We start from the raw sequence: 20447 nt of genomic DNA on the forward strand, positions 1-20447 counted from the left end.
AGGCAGACTTGCCGTAGTTCCCTGCACTTCTCTGCTCTTGCACCTCACCTTGCCCCAGACAGGTGGGAGCAATCAGAACCTGGGTTCCTATCCTCCTCCCCCTACTTCAGCTCTACAGGAGTAAGAGGGCACAAGTGCTGCAGCCCAGCCATCCTAGGCAGATGGGGCTGCTCCCAGGCTCTTGATAGAGAAACCCAAAAGCAGCAAGGGATAGAGATTTAGTGAAGATGAAAGTACACTAATTTAAAATACAAAATTATTGCTTCCTTTTTGTTTGTTTTTATTCATTTTTATTTGGGACTCTCTCTTCCTACTGTTGGACAGTAGTCCAACTGTAGGTTCCTACAGTAGTTCCTACTGTCCTGAGTTGGACAGTATCAACTAGGTGGATAATCTAGCATAAGCTTGGAAGTCTTGCACATAGATTATTTTACAGAACAAGCCATATTTGGATTTCTGGATTTCTGAAACTTTACTACTTACCCAACTTCCCCCCCCCCCCCCCAGCAGACTTACGGTCTAGTCAGGTTTATGTCTTTGTTTCTAAACATATACCCTTATGATCCATACCTCATATCTGTGTTTAGCATATAATTCCCCTCCTTTCTTCAGCTTAAACCCTCCCTGTCTCTAGCCCTCAGCATAAGCCACATCTCCTCCTCAAATTTGCTAAGTTGGGCTGTAACTATCTCTCTTTTGTGAACTGCGATGGCAGTTATGAACTCAATGCACATAGGTTATCACTTGTTTAATCTGCATTGGTTTCATATTTTTTAAATTTGCAACATATTAGCTAGCAGGTTTTTGTTGTTGTTTTTGTTGTTTTAAGATTTTAGTTACGTGAGAAGAGATCATGAGTAGGGTGAGGGGCAGAGGGAGAAGGAGAAGCTGACTCCCCGCTGAGCAGGGAGCCTGATGTAGGACTCAATCCCAGGACCCTGGATCATGATGGGAACCAAAGGCAGGTGCTTAACTGACTGAACCACCCTGCATCCCTAGCAGGGTTTATATTATGCAATTCTTCAGAATCTTCTACCACATCTAGCTCTGTGCTAGGCATATAAATTTGATATTAAGTATCTCTTTCAGTGTATTCCTGACCCTCTTAATGACGTGGTTTTAGTTTTTTAAGAAGAAAGGTAGAATTTAATGGCAATAATGGCATCATCATTATTATTATTATTCATGAGGGATTGACCTTGCTGCATGGAACAAGACCCTGGAATAATGGAGGCCTGAAGAAGGGTTTTGTTTTTTCTCCCCTCATGTTATAGAAAGGTATTTGATGGCTTCATTACCCAGATAAAGGATAGCAGGATGGAAACCTTTGATTCTTGTGATCTTTCACTCCTACTCAAAAAAATGGGTGTTGTTGCCTATATCCCAGGCGACCTGAAGTGCAAAGTCTCCTGACCCAAGTCTCCTGACCATGAAGTAAATCCCACTGAGAGAACTTTCCTCAGAGGCTCCACCCGTGATTGCATGTCCTTCTTATTGGCCAGAACTATCTTCACATGGCCGCCGCCGGCTGGCCCAGTGATGTTATTCTGCAACCAGAGTTCAGCTAGATACTGGCTTCTTTCCATTTCAAGCAAATTCTACTGATGAGAAAAAATGGAGAGTTTTACTGTGTGATTTTTTGCTTGAAATATATCTTGGCCAAAAGATATTAAAAGTTTAAGTTATTACTTGGGATTTGTGCTGCGAATCAAGAAGAAGGATAGTATGTACTATACTAAGATTTTACAGTTATTGATGAACTAATATTTGATTTCTTCTTCATTAACTCATTCACTCATTTATACCTTAAAGACTAGTTTGCCTTTTATACCTTAAGAGTTAGTTTGCGTATGTTGATACTTGCTGTCTCTTTCCCTCTCAAGTCAGTGTTATGTGCTTTTTTTTTTTTTAAGTTATTGAAAGATTTCAGTGCAATTTACAGTATAACAATCAGGTCTTGGAAAATACGTTATGGAAGGTGGAGTGTTTGCCTGCATGTTTGCTTCAAGAGAATGGTTTATAGACTATAGTATCTGAAGTGTTTTATTTGCTAAATATAAACCATATTAAGATAATCAGCTTTAAAATGTGAAGACTATCAGCATTTTTCTTATAAATTACTATCAACGTATCCTTGAGAGTCTTAGAAACAATCTTTTAAACATCAAAAACAGCTGTGATTTTTTTCTTTTAATGTAAATTAAGATTGCATACAACATCACTATCAACTTCAGGTAGAAAGAAATTGACTAGTTTATTAAAAAACATTTGAAAATGAAGAAAAATAATACACAATTCAAAAGGGGATATGCACAACTATTGATAGTGTGATAAATTATCAATTAATACAGAAAAAATGATTTTAACTACTGAAGTTTGATCATGTGTTTTAAGTATAGTTTAAGTCATTTATAACTAAGCACTTAAACATTTTCTGAGTCTGCTTATATTCTTAAAGTAAATTTTTTAATGTACATGATAGAATTTTCACCCAAAAAGCCATCTTAATATTTTTTTATGTTATCAGTTGTGTTTGCTGAATATCATAATTATCTTTACTGCTGTGTTACCCCCTGACCTCTTCTAACTACAAAAAAAATTAATTTTACATGTACCTACCTTTTCAGTATGTTGTAAATCTCATTAGAAATGAGAGCTGTTGAGTCTTCTTTTTGTTTTTTAAGTTCTATCTTTAATATAATAGACTCTGTATAAGCTAAGCTTCAAAAAGAAAACACTTTCTAGCTTCTATTTTCTGTATATGTGACTTTTTTTTTTAACTTCTGCAGAATAGTGGGAGACAAGAGGGGAGACTTCAAAGCACCCATTAGAATTTGTATTTATTGTCTGAAATTCCTTTAAACAGTTGAACATTACTTTTAAAAGCATTTTGAATGTCCAGAGAGATAAAAGGATTTTTATAAACAAATTCCCTGGCAGGAGCTACATTACGTGCTATATATTTCAGGCTAATAATAAGGGCTTACTGTGGGTCAGTGTGTCATATCCCAGCGGTGTCTAGTGAGATGGAGGGTTATCTTATATGTCAGCTAGCTAACCCTGTGAACAGTTTTTAGCAAGCAAGATAATGGGACTGAATTCTGAAATGAGGGTTGAAATATACTGAAGTATTGTCACATGTGAGAACAATAACTTTTTTAAAATAAATGTAGTCACCTTTTGACATCATTAGGCATATTTGATAATAATTTTTAATGGGGTATATTTTAAGTGGATAGATTGGTAGAGTATGAATTGAATCATATATAATTAATAGATAAATTAAAAAATCATAAATTCTGCCATGCACAGATTTTTATTAATAGAAAAGTACTGGGAAAAATTGGAAACTTTTTTTTTTTCTTTTCTATTATGATTACTGAATTAACATTACTTGATACTAGTAAGGTTCAGCTTCTTGATTGCAGCTTTAAGTTTTGAATGTAACATTATTTCTACCCAAACATAGGTGCAGTAATAAAGAAATCTTTAAAATCGCTTCACTTTACTGCATTTCCAGAACAGTATCTCCATAAACCATTATATAAAGTGTGTTAATGCCTTTTTAAAAATCTAATTCCTTAAAGGATTTTTTATTCATTCTTTCTTTTATTTCCCTGCAAAGTCAGTAACCAAAGCTAAATATACACTTAATTTTGAGAAAAAGTTTGCATGCGTATGCAGGTAGATGTCATGAGTCTCAAGAAAAATATTTATTTTTTAAAATGTGGGTATGATTCTCAATATGAATTGAATAAGATAACCTACATACAATCATGGCATATAAACTAAAATTTTAGGTGATGTATAGATATTGAGTATAACCTAAGTATGTTGAATTGGGGTGAATATTATAAAGTTTCTTTACACCATCTTATGTACATTTTGTTTATTATTTGGCCTTTGCTTTTATAAAAGGCAGGTCTTTATGCACACTGGATTTTGTGTAAATATATGTGGGCATAATCTTATTTTTCCAAAGCCCATAACATGGCAAGCATCATAAATGAGTGATTTAGGAAGCCTTTGGTCAGCCAGCAGAGGCCACTCACAGCTTGCTACTAAGCTGGACGGCAAAGTGAACCGCCTTCTTTAATCACTATTTGCCATCATTCCAAGCTGGTTAATTTTTAGTTTCTTACTCAAAAGAAATTATTATCATGGAACAGTATGAAAAAAAGTTGTTGCTGTATTTGTTTTTTAATTATGTAGTGATTAATCTCTTCTATTAAAGCATTCAGATCATTCATTATTAGTGTATACCAGAAATGAGAATTTATGCACTTAATAATTAGAAGTATTATTATTCTAATAGGCCAGTCATTCTAAATTCTTAATTATTAATGCTGACTTATTTTAACTAGAAAAAAACTGTTTAGGGATTTTAAATAATTATGTTGTTTAGTTTTAGATTAAAAACATAACTGTTGCCAATGTTGTCATAGGTATGTACAGATACGTATTTCTAAACCTGCATCAGTTTAGTATAATTCGGCTTTTGACGATTCTTTTAGAGAAATGTATGTGCTGTGTTCCTTGAATGTGTGCCGGGCTTAACTTCCGGATTATCCAAAGTCTGTCTTCATTCACCTCTTCTGGTTGATTCTGGCTGTGGAAAGGTTAGCATCTTCCCTTTGACACAGGTGGATTCCTGCTAGGAAGACTAATCCGCAATTGAAAGGCAGGCCTTGTACTCCTCTGTGCTTTATTTCCTTTGATTTTTTTTTTTTTTTGATTCTTTATAAAACCTTTCTGGTTTGAAGGTATAATCTCACATTTGCATTGATACCTGCTTCTGAAGGGAAAAAAAATAGTACATGTTCTCTAATTTTCCAAGTCTCTTCGTGTATCTTCATCATGGAATACTTAACCCTCTCTAGCACAGTTCTGAATTTTTTACTACTTTGGCTATAATGCCTAGTAGTAGAGCTATTTCTTACTCCGTCAGTCAATCCATAATATGTGCCAACAGCCTTGTTTGGGCCACTGTGCTCATCCTTGTCTGTATCCAAAATAGCCCCCTAGGTTACCCAGAGTTACAAGTGAGAACCAGAATACCATTCTTGGATGCCTGATTCTAGGCTGAAGGTTTTCCAAGAGCATATTCTAGATTCAGGCAAGCGTCTCTTGCAGCAAATCCCCAAATACAGAAAACACTTGCTTTGGTATATTGTCTCCTTTGTGTAGTTCTGTAGGGGAAAAAGCAGTAGGTTGTGAATAGGACAATTGAAGTTCAGATCTAGCTGCTTAGTCTTCATGATCCGGTCATGTGCCGTCATCTGGTATTTGAGAGTAATGATGTTTCCTCCCTCTATCCCACCTTGCCTGTGAAAATACCTTACAAGCGGGAAAGAGCTATAAAGTTTAGGACAATCATCATCATGAGTAATAATAATATTTCTACCAATTATATTAACTCTTTATGTGTCATGGTGGTCATTATCACACTTTCTTTGTTCATTTATTCATGTTACTCAAGAAGGATTTAAAAAATGCTAGAAATATAATGGAACAGTACCTTGACAACCAGGTAAAATCATCAGATTCATGCACTGTGTTATATCCACTACAATAGAATTTAGCTATCATGAGGCCTATGAATAGTAGATGACACATTGATCCTAATAAGGGGTTTTCCCCCCCTTAAAAATCTTCTGGTGTGAGATCTGCTGATAAGAGCAAGGTTGTTTGTGAATATTGATAAATTTTAAAATGAAAACCTGGCATATCTTTCTGTAATTTATTGTGTTTTATTAAATTCTGAGGGCATTTTTCTTAGTTGGTGAATCAAGTGATAGTTTGTAAATTCAGTCATTTAGTACAACAGTTTCTGAAATCTCAGGTAACTCATTTGTCCTCGGAAATGGATCGTATTCCCACTTGAGTATTCCTTCTAGGAGAACATTGTCTGAAGCCAAAACTCCTGATGGGTAACGATTTACAGTGACCTCTCCCTCTGATCAGCACATTCCCAAACACCCATCAGGCATTCTGCATGTACCTACTACTTCTTAGTTTCTTGTGGCCAGTAGAGAGGATTTCTGTTAGTCCGGTGTAAAATAACGTTTTAGTTTAATAGAAGTCTAGACAAATGAAGGTGAAATATGAATTAGCACATGAATTATTGCCTGATTTTTTTTCTTTTATCTTTCAAAACCATCTTGGAATGAAAGGGGTTCCTTAAACTCAGGACTTTATCAGGACATCCAAAAGATCAGTCTTTTGGATGTCCTGCTACTGTGTGACAGTATAATTAAAATCGCCCAACAGAATAGGAACTCTATACCATTTACTATATAGTAAATGTAAGCCTAGTTTTACATACAGAGTAGGTAAGTATTTGTTGAATTGTATCCAGTAGAGCAGTTTTGGGTTAAGCACATGGGGAGTAGCCAGTTAACACCTGAGCTGAAGGATCACCCTGGAAAGTAAGGCTCGGATTAGAGAAGGACTTTGAATGCATTTCTCATTAGTTTTAATTTTACTTTCAGCGTAGAGCTATGAGAAAACTGACATGCGAAAAGCAGCGATTTAGAAAGTTGAATTTGGCAAGTTGGTAAGATGGATTGGAGCAGGGAGAGATAATTACATACAACTCCCTTCTCACAGGTGACTTTTCCCCCCTTATTCCTCTTAAATCAGATAACTACTTTGTTTCCCTTTAATCTTATAAATGATATGCTACCTGAATTGTCACTTTTTTCGTATTGCCTTAAAAATCATTCTAAAGTAATTTTTATTTTTTCTGTATGTTGTTTTAAAAGTAATTCTAATGTTATCTTCTTGGATGTTTTCCATCCCCAAATAGATTGTGCCTTTTGTGAATTGTGACCATTCTGTAATATTATATATGCGAATAGATGACACAGTGAAATATTTTATTCATTCTCCACCTATCTTGTAACACAACTTTTTAGAACACCGATATATAAAACTCATTTGAAATCCTTTTGGGGAATCTTTGTGTTTATTTTTCTGGAAGGGGTTAAAAGATGAACATTTTCTACATCTGTTTTAACAGCCATTAATTAAAATCAGTTACTGCAAATCTTTCAGGATATTATTTTCTAATGATTGATTTTTAATGAAGATAAATGTGTAGACAGACAACTATAATAAATTCCCTTTCATCTCTTTGCCCTCCTCCCCTCACCTCCTACCCCCAGGGTTTCAAGTCCTATTTGGAAGCCTGGTTTTGTTGAGTTGTTTTCCTTAATATCTGTCACATATTTTTGACTGACACATTTGTTGGATGTACCAGGGGGGCCTTCATGCAGAGCTGCTCAACTTTGAGGGCTTGTTTCTTTCTTCCAAGAAAGAGAAGTTGAGTCAAATGAGCACTGGTCCTTAGAGAAGCAGAAAACTTCCCGGTCTTGACACAGTGGCAGGGAGGCTCATAGAATGAGCTCATGGAATGTTTCCTGGCTCCCTGGAGGCCAGGCGGATTTGATTGACCGGTCCTCACAAAACTGAAAGGCCTTCTTTGGAATGGCAGCCTGCCACCCTGAGTATTTGTCAGTGTGGCCACTGATGCAGAATAGCATGTGGAAAGTGAATAAAATGTAATTGTACAGAAGAGCAAAGTTGAAGGAGAATGACTGGAACCAGAGGGAGAGAAGAAAAAGGAATGGCTTCCTAGATGTCTGTGGGGCCATCACACTTCATTCATTCACAGAAGGAAAATTAACCCTTGAAGATATGAGTAGGATACCATCTGTACTGAACAAACTTTTCATTAATCCTCTAAGACCGTTGTGTCTCAGATAGGTTTACCTGATTTGGGAAGTAATTTTTTCAGTTATGTAATTGTAGAAGAATGGGATGGGTTTGGTGACAACAGAATGAGATGTACAACCAAGTGTTCTGCTTGTCTTTTGAGGAAAGTTGTGAAATTGGTGGTCAATAAATCAGTGATGGAAAGAATAGGAAATTGTCTTAATGTATCTAATGAAATGGAGAGAATAGGTATTCTGTCCTTGATGCCATTTAGCCTAATGTCCCATATGTTCTTACCTACTGACCTTCTGAATTTTGACAGTGGCACTTTCTTGTACAACGGTTACTCGCTTTTCTTCTCTCACTATGACATTCCCATTTTCCAAGGTTGTTGACTTGATTGTAAACAACAGTAGCAAAAACCAAGACCCGTGTGATCTTTTAGCTTTAGTTTATTTCACAATCCGCAGAGGCCAGATGTGGGCAAATGCTTTGTTATCTAGCGGCCACCCATTCCTTTCTAGGTTGCAGTGTCTCTTTTTTTCATTTACTAATTTGAGGAATTGACATAGGTAATGAGTGACTGCAGTCACTATGGATGGACCGTAAGAATTCTGGGCAGATAGTGTGATGTCATCAGTAAATATTGGCTAATTACATAAAAGTCTCCAGAGTCCTAACAAACAAGAGCTGGACTATGGAGATACTGTTTCTCATGAAGAACAGAATACCTGTTACCTATCCAATCTTGTGGAATAAAATCTGCTTTTTCTAACAAATAAACTTTACTATGTGAATATCTTACTGGATATTTTAAAGAGGATTTTTTAAATGTGTTCCTTCTTTCTAAGACATTCCTGGAATAATGAAGCGGTGCTTTTTGAAAAATGCAGCAATCACCATACTTGCTTACTAGAAATTCTTCCTTGAATGTAACGTTTCAAACTGCGTCATTTATTTTTATAAAGATGATGATCTCAGCCTAAATTATAAATTTTTAGAAAGAATTTTGTAGCATGTTTCTTGATATCTTATAATACTTTGAATTATCTACTAATAGTCCATGCTTCCATGTTTAAAATAAACTGGAACTTGACTATAGTACTGCCTTCCACAGGCTGAATTCTGTATTAAGATCTTATTCTCAGATTTTCAGTATGGGGTGTCTAGTCACAAAGTCGCCAAAGGTTCCCAGAGTAAAAACATTTTACTCCTGAGGCAGACCAATGACATGAACCCTGAGAAGCTCATCATGCGGGGATCTCGGCGTTGCATGATTTCATTTAAAAATAATCCTAAATTATGGCTGTTGGCATATCTTCCAAAGTAAAACAAAAATTGACTTGAAATAACAGGAAGAGGTATTCACCCCTATTTTTTTTTAAGGAAGGGCCACATGTTATGTAAATGTGTAAAGTCATTTAAATATCTCCCTTTGATCCTGTAAATCTTGTGTGAGTCATTTGCAGCAATTGAATTGAGCTTATCATTTATACATATATGATTTCTGAGAAATACACAATATGATTATTTCTGACTAGATTGAAAGCTTACATTTGTATTGTGGGATAAATTAGTTAGAAATTCTGCTTTATTGTATTCAGTTGCATTGTTTTCATCAGGCAATTTATCACATGGGTGTATGTGCAATTTCTTCATTTATTAAATTTCAGATTATGTATTTCAAGCCAGCGCAAGACTTAAACATTTTTCCATAAGTATAGCGTCAGGTAAACAAGCAATTTTAGCCCTGAAAATAGCTTCTGCTTCTGTCAACACGTTGTTTATTCTTTCTCTGAGATAAAAAGTTCAGTTTTCTGATATTTGTACCCAGATAAAGTCAGTAAACAAGATTAATATAGTGTGGAAAAGGTTGTCAGCAGCCCTGGCAAAGGAAATAAGTTGCCTGTCCACAGAACATACTGTAAACTGAATAAAAGTGTCAGGGCCTCCACGAGATAATGCGATCATGAACTTCTAACAAAGCATGACATGGGCACCGTCGGCTTTTCTCAGAGCCACAGTGTGGAAAATGGATTACTGTATTCCTGGGATGCCCACTGGAATAGCATGAAAACCTCATTTTGAGATGAAGGCGGGTTGTGGTCCTGGAGTTGAGCCACATGTTTACCTGTGGTGCTCCAGCCGTGGGGGTCTTCATGTCATCCTCTGCACACATTTGCAATATTTGCATTTCTTGGAGTTTAGAGTGGGTGCCGGCATCCTTGTGACCCAGGCGATAAAGGGATAAATCGGTTTTTTTTGCAAATGTCGGGTTTGTTTTCAGAGGCATTTTTTCTGCTGCCTCGGGTATTTTTCTGATTGTAGACTTTAAGTGGCATTTTTATAGTTCCAGAGGGTTTTTATTGTTATTACTGTTATTACTAATTATGGCAAAGCATAACTTAGGGCCTTTTGTCGTAATACAGGTCTTGTTGACCGTGACTGTAATAGATTCACTCTTGCATGGTGCTGCTCATGCTCCCTTTTGAGAACCTGCTGTAAAATAAAAGTTGTGGGTTTGTTTTTTTTTTATGAGTTGCTTCTATTATGAAAAAAAGTTTTTTTAAGATTTTTTTTATTCAATACACAGAGAGAGAGATCACAAGTAAACAGAGAGGCAGGCAGAGAGAGGGGAGAAAGCAGGTTCCCTGCTGAGCAGAGAGCCTGATGTGGGGCTCAATCTCAGGACTCTGAGATCATGACCTGAGCCAAAGGCAGAGGCTTAACCCACTGAGCCACCCAGGTGCCCATATTATGAAAAACTTTCTAATTCTTCAATTCTTTAGCACATTTTCAATTTTACTTAGAAAGAAAGGGATAAAATACTGTTCTTTTAGGTGAAATTACATTTTGTTCTGTGTAAATACACAGATTATTCCTGACTTTATGGGAAAACTGTGAAAAGGACTCGTGACTCCTTCCTTGATGTAGGTGTTTGTATGCACTGAAGAAGTGTGCGCTATAAAACATGTTATTTATATTTACAAATTAACTCTGGTTAATTGGTTTTTGGAAATATCGCTTGCTCAACACTAATTAACTGAGCCTCCTTTTTTTTCCACATATGATTAAATATATGCACAGTTGAGCAGTATTTGGAAACAAGAGTTGGTGTTCTAGTGCTTAAGAAACTTTTTTTTTTATTATAAAGGTACTTTTAAAATAGTCTTATAATTCTAACAGAAGACCTACAATAAGCGAAAACAAGAGACCATTCTTACCTGGAATGAAATTACCCTTTTGGTCCATCCAATGTTGTTTAGCTTTTGAGAATTAATACTTTATTCTCCATTTTAGATTGGAATCCATCAAATGGATTTTTTTTTTTTTTTTAAGAAACTCAGCTGTGACATTTTTTGTTTCAACTCTCCTTTCAGGTGAGCACCCCTGGTCCTGTCAGTAACAAGAGGATGGTTCACTTTTCCCCAGATTCTCATCACCATGAGTGAGTACGCCCTGATTTGTAGGATCTCGTTGGGGTAGTCTGTGTATTCCTTGTGGGAAATTGAGAGCTATTGCTCGTAAAGTTAGTTTAATTTTGTACCTTTCTATTTTTTTTTTTAAGATTTTATTTATTTATTTGGCAGACAGAGATCACAAGTAGGCAGAGAGTCAGGCAGAGAGAGAGGAAGGGAAGCAGGCTCCCCACTGAGCAGAGAGCCCAATGCAGGGCTCAATCCCAGGACCCTGGGATCATGACCTGAGCCGAAGGCAGAGGCTTTAATCCACTGAGCCACCCAGGCACCCCTAATTTTGCACCTTTCTTAAGAAAGAGCAAATACCTTATGTCTTTGGCAGTTGTACAAGAACCATTTCAACCCATGACATAAATGTAAGTAAATGTTTTTGAATATAATCATTCTTTTATTTATGATAGGATTTGAACTACATTTTCATTACATAAAGTAGCATCAAGCTCTCCTACTCACCCTTCCTCTCTCTCTTTCTCCCCACTCTTTCTAAAGCACTGAAGTGCAGAGGAAGTGACTGTTTAACTCAGTACTTCTCTGCTCTCTGCTTCTGCCCAGCATGAACTATGAAGGGACCAGAGTGTATTTTCATTTAACAATAGAAAGGAGAGTCTAATTTACTAAATGATTCTAAAAATTAAGCAATCGAGCTTTAACTTTGATGAATTATTGGGTGAATTTCTAGATGCTAGTTCTATTTCTAAATATATCTTTATTGGAAGAACTTGAAAACATTATATATTTTGGGTCAATACCACCTGTGAAGGTGGTTGAACTTGAAAAAGGCTATAAGATGTGGAAAGACATGAATTAATAATTGAACGAATTTTTTCTGGCTAGTAATCCTGTTAGGATCCATTAGATCCTAGATTTTAAATCCATTCCTTAACCAGTGTAAAAGAAATTATTCTTCATCTATAGCTTATTTTATACAGATTATTAACATAAATATAATCTGTATAATATAAAATAGTATTCATATAGATTATTATTTCCTATAATATTTATTTTATGGATTGCAGTATCATAATCTTCCCTTTCTTTAGTTTATGTCGTTCATTTGTATTATCCTATTAGACCTTTTCTCTGTTTTTCTCAAGTAGAAAGAAAAAAGAGTGAAGCTTTTATTAATTCAGAATGGCAACCAAAGACCTGTATATTTTCTTCTTTATTTTTTGCTCTGATATGAATCAGGAACTCTAGCAAATATATATAGAGCTGTTTTCAAACCAAAAATTGCACTTGGTAATGATTGTAAATGCTCCGAGGACAGACAGATCTCTTTATCACATTGGAGTCCTGTGCTAACAGTGCCCAGAGGACAGTGAATAGTTATTGGGTGAATGAAAACATGAAAGTGTGAATTTAAAATGAGACAAGTTGGATAATGTCAATTGAGTATTACTTCTCAAATTAGCAGGTGTGACCCTCATTGTTTTCTCCTGATGTCCCTTACACACCAATCTCCCCAGTGGTTCTTAATGAATTAAATAAGATTCTCTGATATCTGAACTCATATATCACTATTTTTAGAGTTTGAGTTTCCTTGGTTGCCCCAGTGCATTTGCTTACCATTTGGTCCACAGTTAGGACTAAAATGGAGTCATCTTACTACCTCGCACCCTACATGCTGCCAGTCCAGTCCGGTCTCTTTAGTCTCTCATGCTGACCCTATCTTTTCCACTTCCTGCCCCATAATTTTGAATAAGCTCTGTTACCTTTATATTACTATAGGATCCTAGGGAATCTTTCTATCTCTGTTTTCTCACTCTCTGAGTACATGCTACTTACTTCTGCACTTAAGTTCAGTTCCAATTCTTTTATTCCCCCACTTATAAACCCCCAGTATTGCTTCTTGACAATGGAGAGGCTTCGCTGGCATCTTACTGAACACTCCCCGTGATCTGTTTCGAGTTACCCTTCCATCTCACCGCTATCTGTCCCTCACAGATAACGGTCCAGCTCTCTGGTCGACCTCTCTTCCCTGAATATGACCTTTAACTTCACTGTCCCTGCTCTTGCAAATATTTGGGAAAATATCTATTTTGGTCCTTTGCCCTTAATATATGGTCCTTTGCCCATTTTTTAGGTTGGATTATTAGATTTTTACTATTGAGTTATAAAAGTATCCAGTATATTTTGAATATTAACCCCTTATCAGTATGTGGTTTGCAAATATTTTCTTCCATTGCATAGGTTGCCTTTGTATCTTGTCAGTGGTTTCCTTTGCTCAGCAGAAACTTTTTAGTTAGATGTAGTCCCACTTGTTAATTTTTTGCTTTTGTTGCCTTGGCTTTGGTGTCAGATCCAAAAAAATCATTGCCAGGATCAATGTCAAGGAACTTACTTCCTGTTTTCTTCTAGGAGTCTTAGGGTTTCAGATCTTGTGTTCAACTGTTTGATCCATTTCAAGTTGATATTTGTGTATGGTATACAGTAGGTCTCCAGTTTCATTCTTTCACAAGTTGGATGTTCAGTTTTCCCAAACCATTTATTGAACAAACTGTCCTACTCCGGTGTATATTCTTGATCCTTTGTCAAAGTTAACTGACCATATATGCATGGGTTTATTTCTGGGCTCTCTAGTCTGTTCCATTGATTTTTTGTGTCTGTTTTTAGCCAGTTACGTGCTATTTTGATGACTATGGCTTTATAATACAGTTTGAAACCAGGAAGAGTAATGCCTCTAGCTTTATTCCTTATCAACACTGCTTTGGTGATTTGAGGCCTTCTATGGTTCCATACAGATTGTTTTCTTATTTATGTGAAAACTGCCATTGGAATTTTTATAATGATTACCTTGGATCTGTGGATTCCTCTAGGCAGTATGGACATGTTAGCCACAATAATTTTTCCAGTCCATGAACATAAAAGATCTCTCCATTTATTTGTGTTTTCTAACAATTATTTCATTAATATTTTATAGTTTTCAGTGTACAGATGTTTTACCTCCTTCATTAAATTTATTTCTAAGTATTATATTATTTTTGATGCTATTATATATGGGATTGTTTTCATAATTTCTCTTTCTGATAGTTTGTTGTAACAACTGATGTGTGTATCTTGATTTTGTATTCTGCAACTGTGCTGATTTTGTCTGTTAGTTCTAACAGCTCTTTGTGGTAGAGTTTTTAGGGTTTTCTCTTTATATATCACATCATTTACAAGCCTATATAATTTTACTTTTTCCTTCCTGATTTGGGTGCCCTTTTTTTTTCTTGCCTAATTGCTTAGGATAGGACTTCCAAAACTAAGTCGAAGTAGTAAAAGGAGGCATCCTTGTCTCGTTCCTGATCTTAGAGGAAAAGCTTTCAGTTTCTCACCATTGAGTATGATGCTAGCTGTGGGCTTGTCATATATATGATCTTCGCTATGCTGAGGTACATTCCTTCTATAACCAGTTTATTCAGGGTTTTTATCATGAAAGGATATTAAATTTTGTCAGATGCTTTTTTCTGCATCCATTGAGATGATCATATGATTTTCATCTTTCTTTTTGTTAATTTGCTATGTCACATTTATTGATTTGCAGGTGTTAAACCATCCTTACATCCCTGGAATAAATTCCACTTGATCATTATGTGTGATCCTTTTAATGATTTTGGTTTGCCAGTATTTTGTTGAAGATTTTTGCATCTATAATCATCAGGAATATTGGCCTATAATTTTCTTATAGTGTCCTTATCTGGCTTTGCTATTAGAATATAATGCTGATCTTACAATGATGCAGTGTGGAAGTGTTCTTTTCTTTGTTTTTTTTTTTTTTTTTTAAGGTTTGAGTAGGATATTGTATTCTTTTTTATTTATTTTCAACTTAAAAATTGTATTTGCTTAGAGGCATTGGAATGTCAACAAAACAAGGTGCAACTTTTTTTCTTTTTCTTTTTTTTTTCAACTATAAAGGGGTATTGAGTTAACAGAACAATTATTTTGTATTAGCTGCCTCAGAGACAAGGGAAAATGAGGACAGTACCATTCCCATTGATAAATAATTTGTGGTGTGCACCAACAAGAAGCTGCTCTAAATCTCCATGCCAATTTACAACCCCATCCTGTGCCAGGCAAGGTTAGTAGCTATTGAAAATACCACCAGGACAAGGCTATCTAAAGACACATTGGGTAGTATGTTAACTATATGGAAATAGATACTGAACAGTTTAAAACCATAACTTACACAACCTTTACATTTTAGTCTTTTTTCTTTAAAAGGAATGAGTTGTGTATAAAGGGGGTTAAATGTTTTATAGATAAGAAAAAAGCAAACTTGCTAGAATCAACTTACCATCATCTTCCTCTTCATCGTCTTCATCTTCCTCATCTTCCTCCTCTTCCATTTTTTTCATTTATTTTTCAGCCTCGACAACTCCCTTTTTTGCCTCAGCAGGCTCTCCTGTAGCTGGGTAGGCAGCAGTCTCCTTTCTGCACTTTTCTTCAGCTTAGCAGCCTTCTCTTCATAAAGCAGCTTGTCATCTGCTGCAACTATTCCCCTTTCTCTCCCCATTTCTTTACAACATCGCCAGTGCATAGGCTGGGATGCTGATTTGGGGATGATACTCGGAATAAAACAAGAAAAAGGCCATAAGAGTCCTCTTGGGTGCATTGTGATTCCTTGAACTTCTTTTGGTTTCACCTTTAGGAAGGATATAACTTTTCATTTTTCTTTCATCACGGGCCTTGTCCACTTTTGCCATGTCTTCATTTTTTTTTTTTTTTTAGATTTTGTTTATTCTAGAGAGAGCATGCATGCAAATGGGGAGGAGCAGAGGGGGAGGGAAAGAATCTCAGGCAGACTCTGAACTGAGTACAGAGCCTGACGTGGGGCTCCATCTCCTGACAGTGAGATCATGACCTAAGCCAAAACCAAGAATTGGACACCTATCTGACTGAGCCACCCAAATGCCCCCATTTTTTTTTTTTTTCCATTTTAAAAGACATGGCTTTCTACCTCTCTGAACACTTCTTAGAAAACTCCGAGAAGTTATCTGAAGCATCTGGATGCTTCTGTGCTAGAAAGTTTGCACAAGGGATGCGTATGATGAAATTTTGCCCCTCAGCTTCTTGGGACCTTCTTTGTCCATGTTTACTTATTTTTCTTCAATGAGGCACAGTCATCCAGTGCCTGTCTGGCTCTCCCTTGCCCCAGAGGTGTCTTTGTGGAGTTCAGTGTAGTACAATGGCTGTCTATTAATTCTTCTTTAAATGTTTGGTAGAATTCACCAGTAAAGTTGTATGGTCCTGGACTTTTCTTTTTGGGGGAGGTTTTTGATTATGGCTTCAATCTTCTTAATGGAAATTGGTCTGTTCAGTTTATCTAATTATTATTTGAAATTGGTAGACTATATTTCTAGGAATTTATCCATTTGTATGGTATCTAATATGTTGGCATGTAATGGTTTATAGTAGTTTCTTATGATCCTTAGTGTTTCTTTGTTACCAGTTGTAGTGTCTTCTCTTCATTTGATTTTATTTATTTTAGTTTTCTCTCTTTTTTCTTAGTCTAGCCAAAGCATTGTCTATTCTTTCTTTATAAAATCTAGCTTTTAGTTTCATTCATCCAGTTCGATTATCTTTTCTCTTTCTTTTACTTATGCTATAATCTTTAATATTTCCTTCTTTTTGCTAGTTTTGGGCTTAGTTTTTTGTTTTTTTGTTTTTGTTTTTGTTTTTTTCCTGTGTATAGTTCCTTGAGGTGTTGTTTATTTGAGATCCTTTTTTCCTCCCTAATATCCTAATATTGGCTTTTATCACTGCAAACTTCCCACTTAGAACTGTTTTTGCTGTGGTAAGTGCTTGTGTATCCATTAAGAACTGCCTTTTTGCTTTCTATAGTCCTATATGTCTTGTGGACAGAAGCCCCCATTGGCTCACAGAACTAGATGTTTCGGGGCCCCATCCCAGGGTGGGAGTCCTGAAAGGTGGAATACTAGGTGTATGTTCCAAACCCTGTGTCCCTCAGGGAGAAGTCAGGAATTTGGGGTTTTTTCCTGAGTGGCTTAGTGCCAGGGGTGGGATTTATGGTGATACTGTGTCTCAGCCTTTCCTACCTACTTCAGTGTGGGGGTCTTTTCTCATCTGCCTGACGTGTAAGAGTCACACAAGTAGTTTATGCATTTCTCTCAGAGGAAATTGTTCCACATGTAGCTGTACAATCGGTGTGTCTAGGGAAAGGGAGAGTTCAGTGGCCTCCTCTGTCACCATCTTTGTCCCTAGCAGCCCCTTTCTGGTTAGTGAATATCAGCAGTTTAAAGTCACAGACTGAAGTCACGAGTGACCACGTTGTTTATTTGGGCGTTAGGATTCCTTCTAGAATGTAGTAGGTTTCTGTTGTGTTTATGGTTATAATTCATTGCCTGGAGATGTTAGTGGCCATGGTGTTTTTCCTGTATCCTTACTTAGCTTTTATGCTAAAGGCTTTTGCCTTGAGCCATGTGAAACAATGACCTCCAGAGATTAGGTGCCATCTTTAAGAAACCTCTACTCTGAGGAAGGTCTAGACCAGAGCCATAGTCATGGTAGTTATAGCCCTGTTCACTCTAGCTTCCATGCCACTGCCTGCTTCCATGTGGGAATTCCAAACCTGACTTTCCCTAATTATGAGTCTCTCGTTAAACTCGAATTGTAATCTCTACACTGAAGTACCTCTTCTAGCAAATCTGTATCTTTACCCCTTTCTTTAGGCCTGCCCTAAATTTTATTTTACACAAATAAATAAGTACACAAGCATATTTTACACTATATACACACATGCACAAACACACACACACACAGAGTCCCATTTGAGTTACCTGTTAGTACTGGCCTCTTTCTCTAGTCAGTTTAAAAAATGACCACATTTTTACTTCATTTTGTCTCTTTCATTGTCCTGGGGAGGAAACCCAGTATCTGAAATTTTCCTAACATTTCCTTTAACAGGAGAAGGTATATAATGTTGGAGGTAAGTCCAGACATAGTTTTAGTTATATGCCTCCCTTTCTTCCCAGATAATTAAGTCCATACTTCTTTCAACCTACTCCTTATTATAAAGTCAGAAAACTTTATATATGTTATATATATATATATATAAGTTTTATACATAAAACTGACTCCTGCTGCCACATTTAGTGTCTCATAATAGAAAAAAAAAACAAAACAAGATATTTATACCCTCAGGATATGCAAATAATTTCTAAGGCAATCCTGGTCACCAAGAGTTTTAAGGGAGTCAATTTCCAGATTCATTTGCTTCCATATATATATAGACCTTCTTTCCTGAAATCATTAGCCTTGGTTATTTTGCTGATTCTCATTTTTCACAGTTGGCTTTTTTCCACTTTGGAAAAAAGACACCCCCCCCAACCCCCTCAACTTTCCCTCCCTACACCCTCCAGTCCTACTCTTACTTTGGCACATTGCTTCACAGTGTAAAATCCTTTTGGGTTCCAACAGAGGGACATTCCAAATATTGTGCTGATATTGTGTGTTGACAGATTGAATCTAATGGCCAAATCACAAAACCTTTTGCAAGTTAGGTAGATTGTTTTTAGTTGTTGGTAGATTGTTAAAAATTCTCCTTAATCTAAAAATCATTGTGTGATTTTTGGCATAAATCTCTGAAGGAGTTTGATAATCAAATGACTGCTCTAACCAGATTCTTTTTATTTCCACTCACCAATTTATGTGAACAAGGTTTCTGAGCACTCAAATTGATAAAAATAAGAAGTGTGAATAGAATCAATGATAAAGGATAATATTCATCAGTGGTTACATGAACTAGTTTGGGGGGAAAAGGTTTTTTTATGCCACTCCTAATAAAATTGTATTATTTTATGTTTAGGGCTATCAAAACATTTATGCTGGTTTCATTAATTAAATACTAGTGATAACTTTTTCAGATCTTAAATAACTTATCATCAACTAAGAGTAGTTACCAGTGTTGACTGACCGATAAATTCATGAAAATAATTTATTAACTCTAGTTTTATAGTCACAGAAATTTAAGAAAACTGGATGGATGGGTAGATAGACAGATAAAGACACACATTATTGTTGCAAAGGAATATGGCAAGGTTACCAATAAAAAACTTTAGAGCATAAAAAGATAGTACATTAGGATAAACTTCTATGTGACAGTGATATTGGAAATTCAAGGAGAAAATAAGCCAGGTAAATTTTCAACATTTAAAGAAGTGCTTTTCATAGTGTTTTGTTTTGTTTTATTGTCAAAGCAGATATGAAATCAGTGATGATATTCGGATCCCAATGTGTATATTTAGAGGAGCGGTGTAATGGTTTTCTTCTAAAATGTTAATATATACAGTTGCAAGAAACTAATCTTCTGCAAATATTTAAATTTATGGTGGAAAATTTAGATTCCTATCTAAAATAGGTGAGGGGGATATTTTCATAACTGTGCCAGACAACATGTCTGCAAAAGTGGTTGAAGACCCATGTTGAATAGAATGCTTGCAGGAAAAAGTAATGGAATGTTCTACAAATAATGGTTTAGACAAATTGCAGTTTAGTTTACTGGCATGACCGGAAGTCTTGAAGTGTAGGCATATCCAGGGCTATCAAGGAGGCAATACAGCGTTTCAGGAATCCTTGGCATTTTTCACAGAAGTGCCACTAGCCATTTTCTGTGCCTTCCATATTCTCCCTTGAGATATTTATTTCTACCTGATGATAGTACGTATCATATTATTCTCTGGAATATAGTTACTATATACAGACTTCATTCACCTTCATACGAATCATGAGTTTGCCGTGGTCGGAGACTTCATCTTCTTTAAGTTACTGTATGCAGCACAATGCCTTACACATCAAATCATGGGCTCTGGGGTGAAGGTTAGCCAGTTCCACTACTGGCTAGTGAGGGAAAGACACACTCCCTTCCTGATACTTGCCCAAAAGCATAGGGAAAGCACAGACTAACCGTCATGGCCTTGTGTCATCCCTAACTACAGTTTAGCCCAAAGCTGTGATAACTCATCTGAAAGAATGGCTAGAAACAGTCATTAAATTACCAAATATTCAGCAACTCCTAACTAGAAGTAAGCGACAAGTACTGCCTTCAGTCAGTTAACTGTGATTCTTCTAAGTCGATACATGTTTTGTTTTAGAAGGTTCCCTCAAAAACAGTCTGATGTAGCAGTACTTTAAATAATTTTACCTCATAGCATTTCAAGCTTAAAAACAGATTTTAACAAGTAAGGAAAAAAATATTTTAAAGGCTCCAACACAATAGTGTGTAGGAATTTCAGTTTTGAAACCATGCTTTTA

At 36.1% G+C, this 20447-nt stretch overlaps 1 protein-coding gene and 1 pseudogene across 2 annotated transcripts in view; one reads left to right on the forward strand and one right to left on the reverse strand.

The window, feature by feature from the left end:
* The window catches only part of GPATCH2 (G-patch domain containing 2), a 168516-nt gene that overhangs the window by 93163 nt on the left and 54906 nt on the right, over nt 1-20447 (forward strand). For both annotated transcript variants that reach the window (XM_045982910.1, XM_045982911.1), the window contains exon 6: nt 11097-11164. In XM_045982910.1, coding sequence (XP_045838866.1) covers nt 11097-11164 — 68 coding nt within the window. The remainder of the gene's footprint in view (nt 1-11096; nt 11165-20447) is intronic.
* LOC123928177 lies at nt 11938-16267 on the reverse strand (annotated as a pseudogene).

Source organism: Meles meles, chromosome 17, assembly GCF_922984935.1.
Source record: "Meles meles chromosome 17, mMelMel3.1 paternal haplotype, whole genome shotgun sequence".
NCBI lineage: Eukaryota > Metazoa > Chordata > Mammalia > Carnivora > Mustelidae > Meles > Meles meles.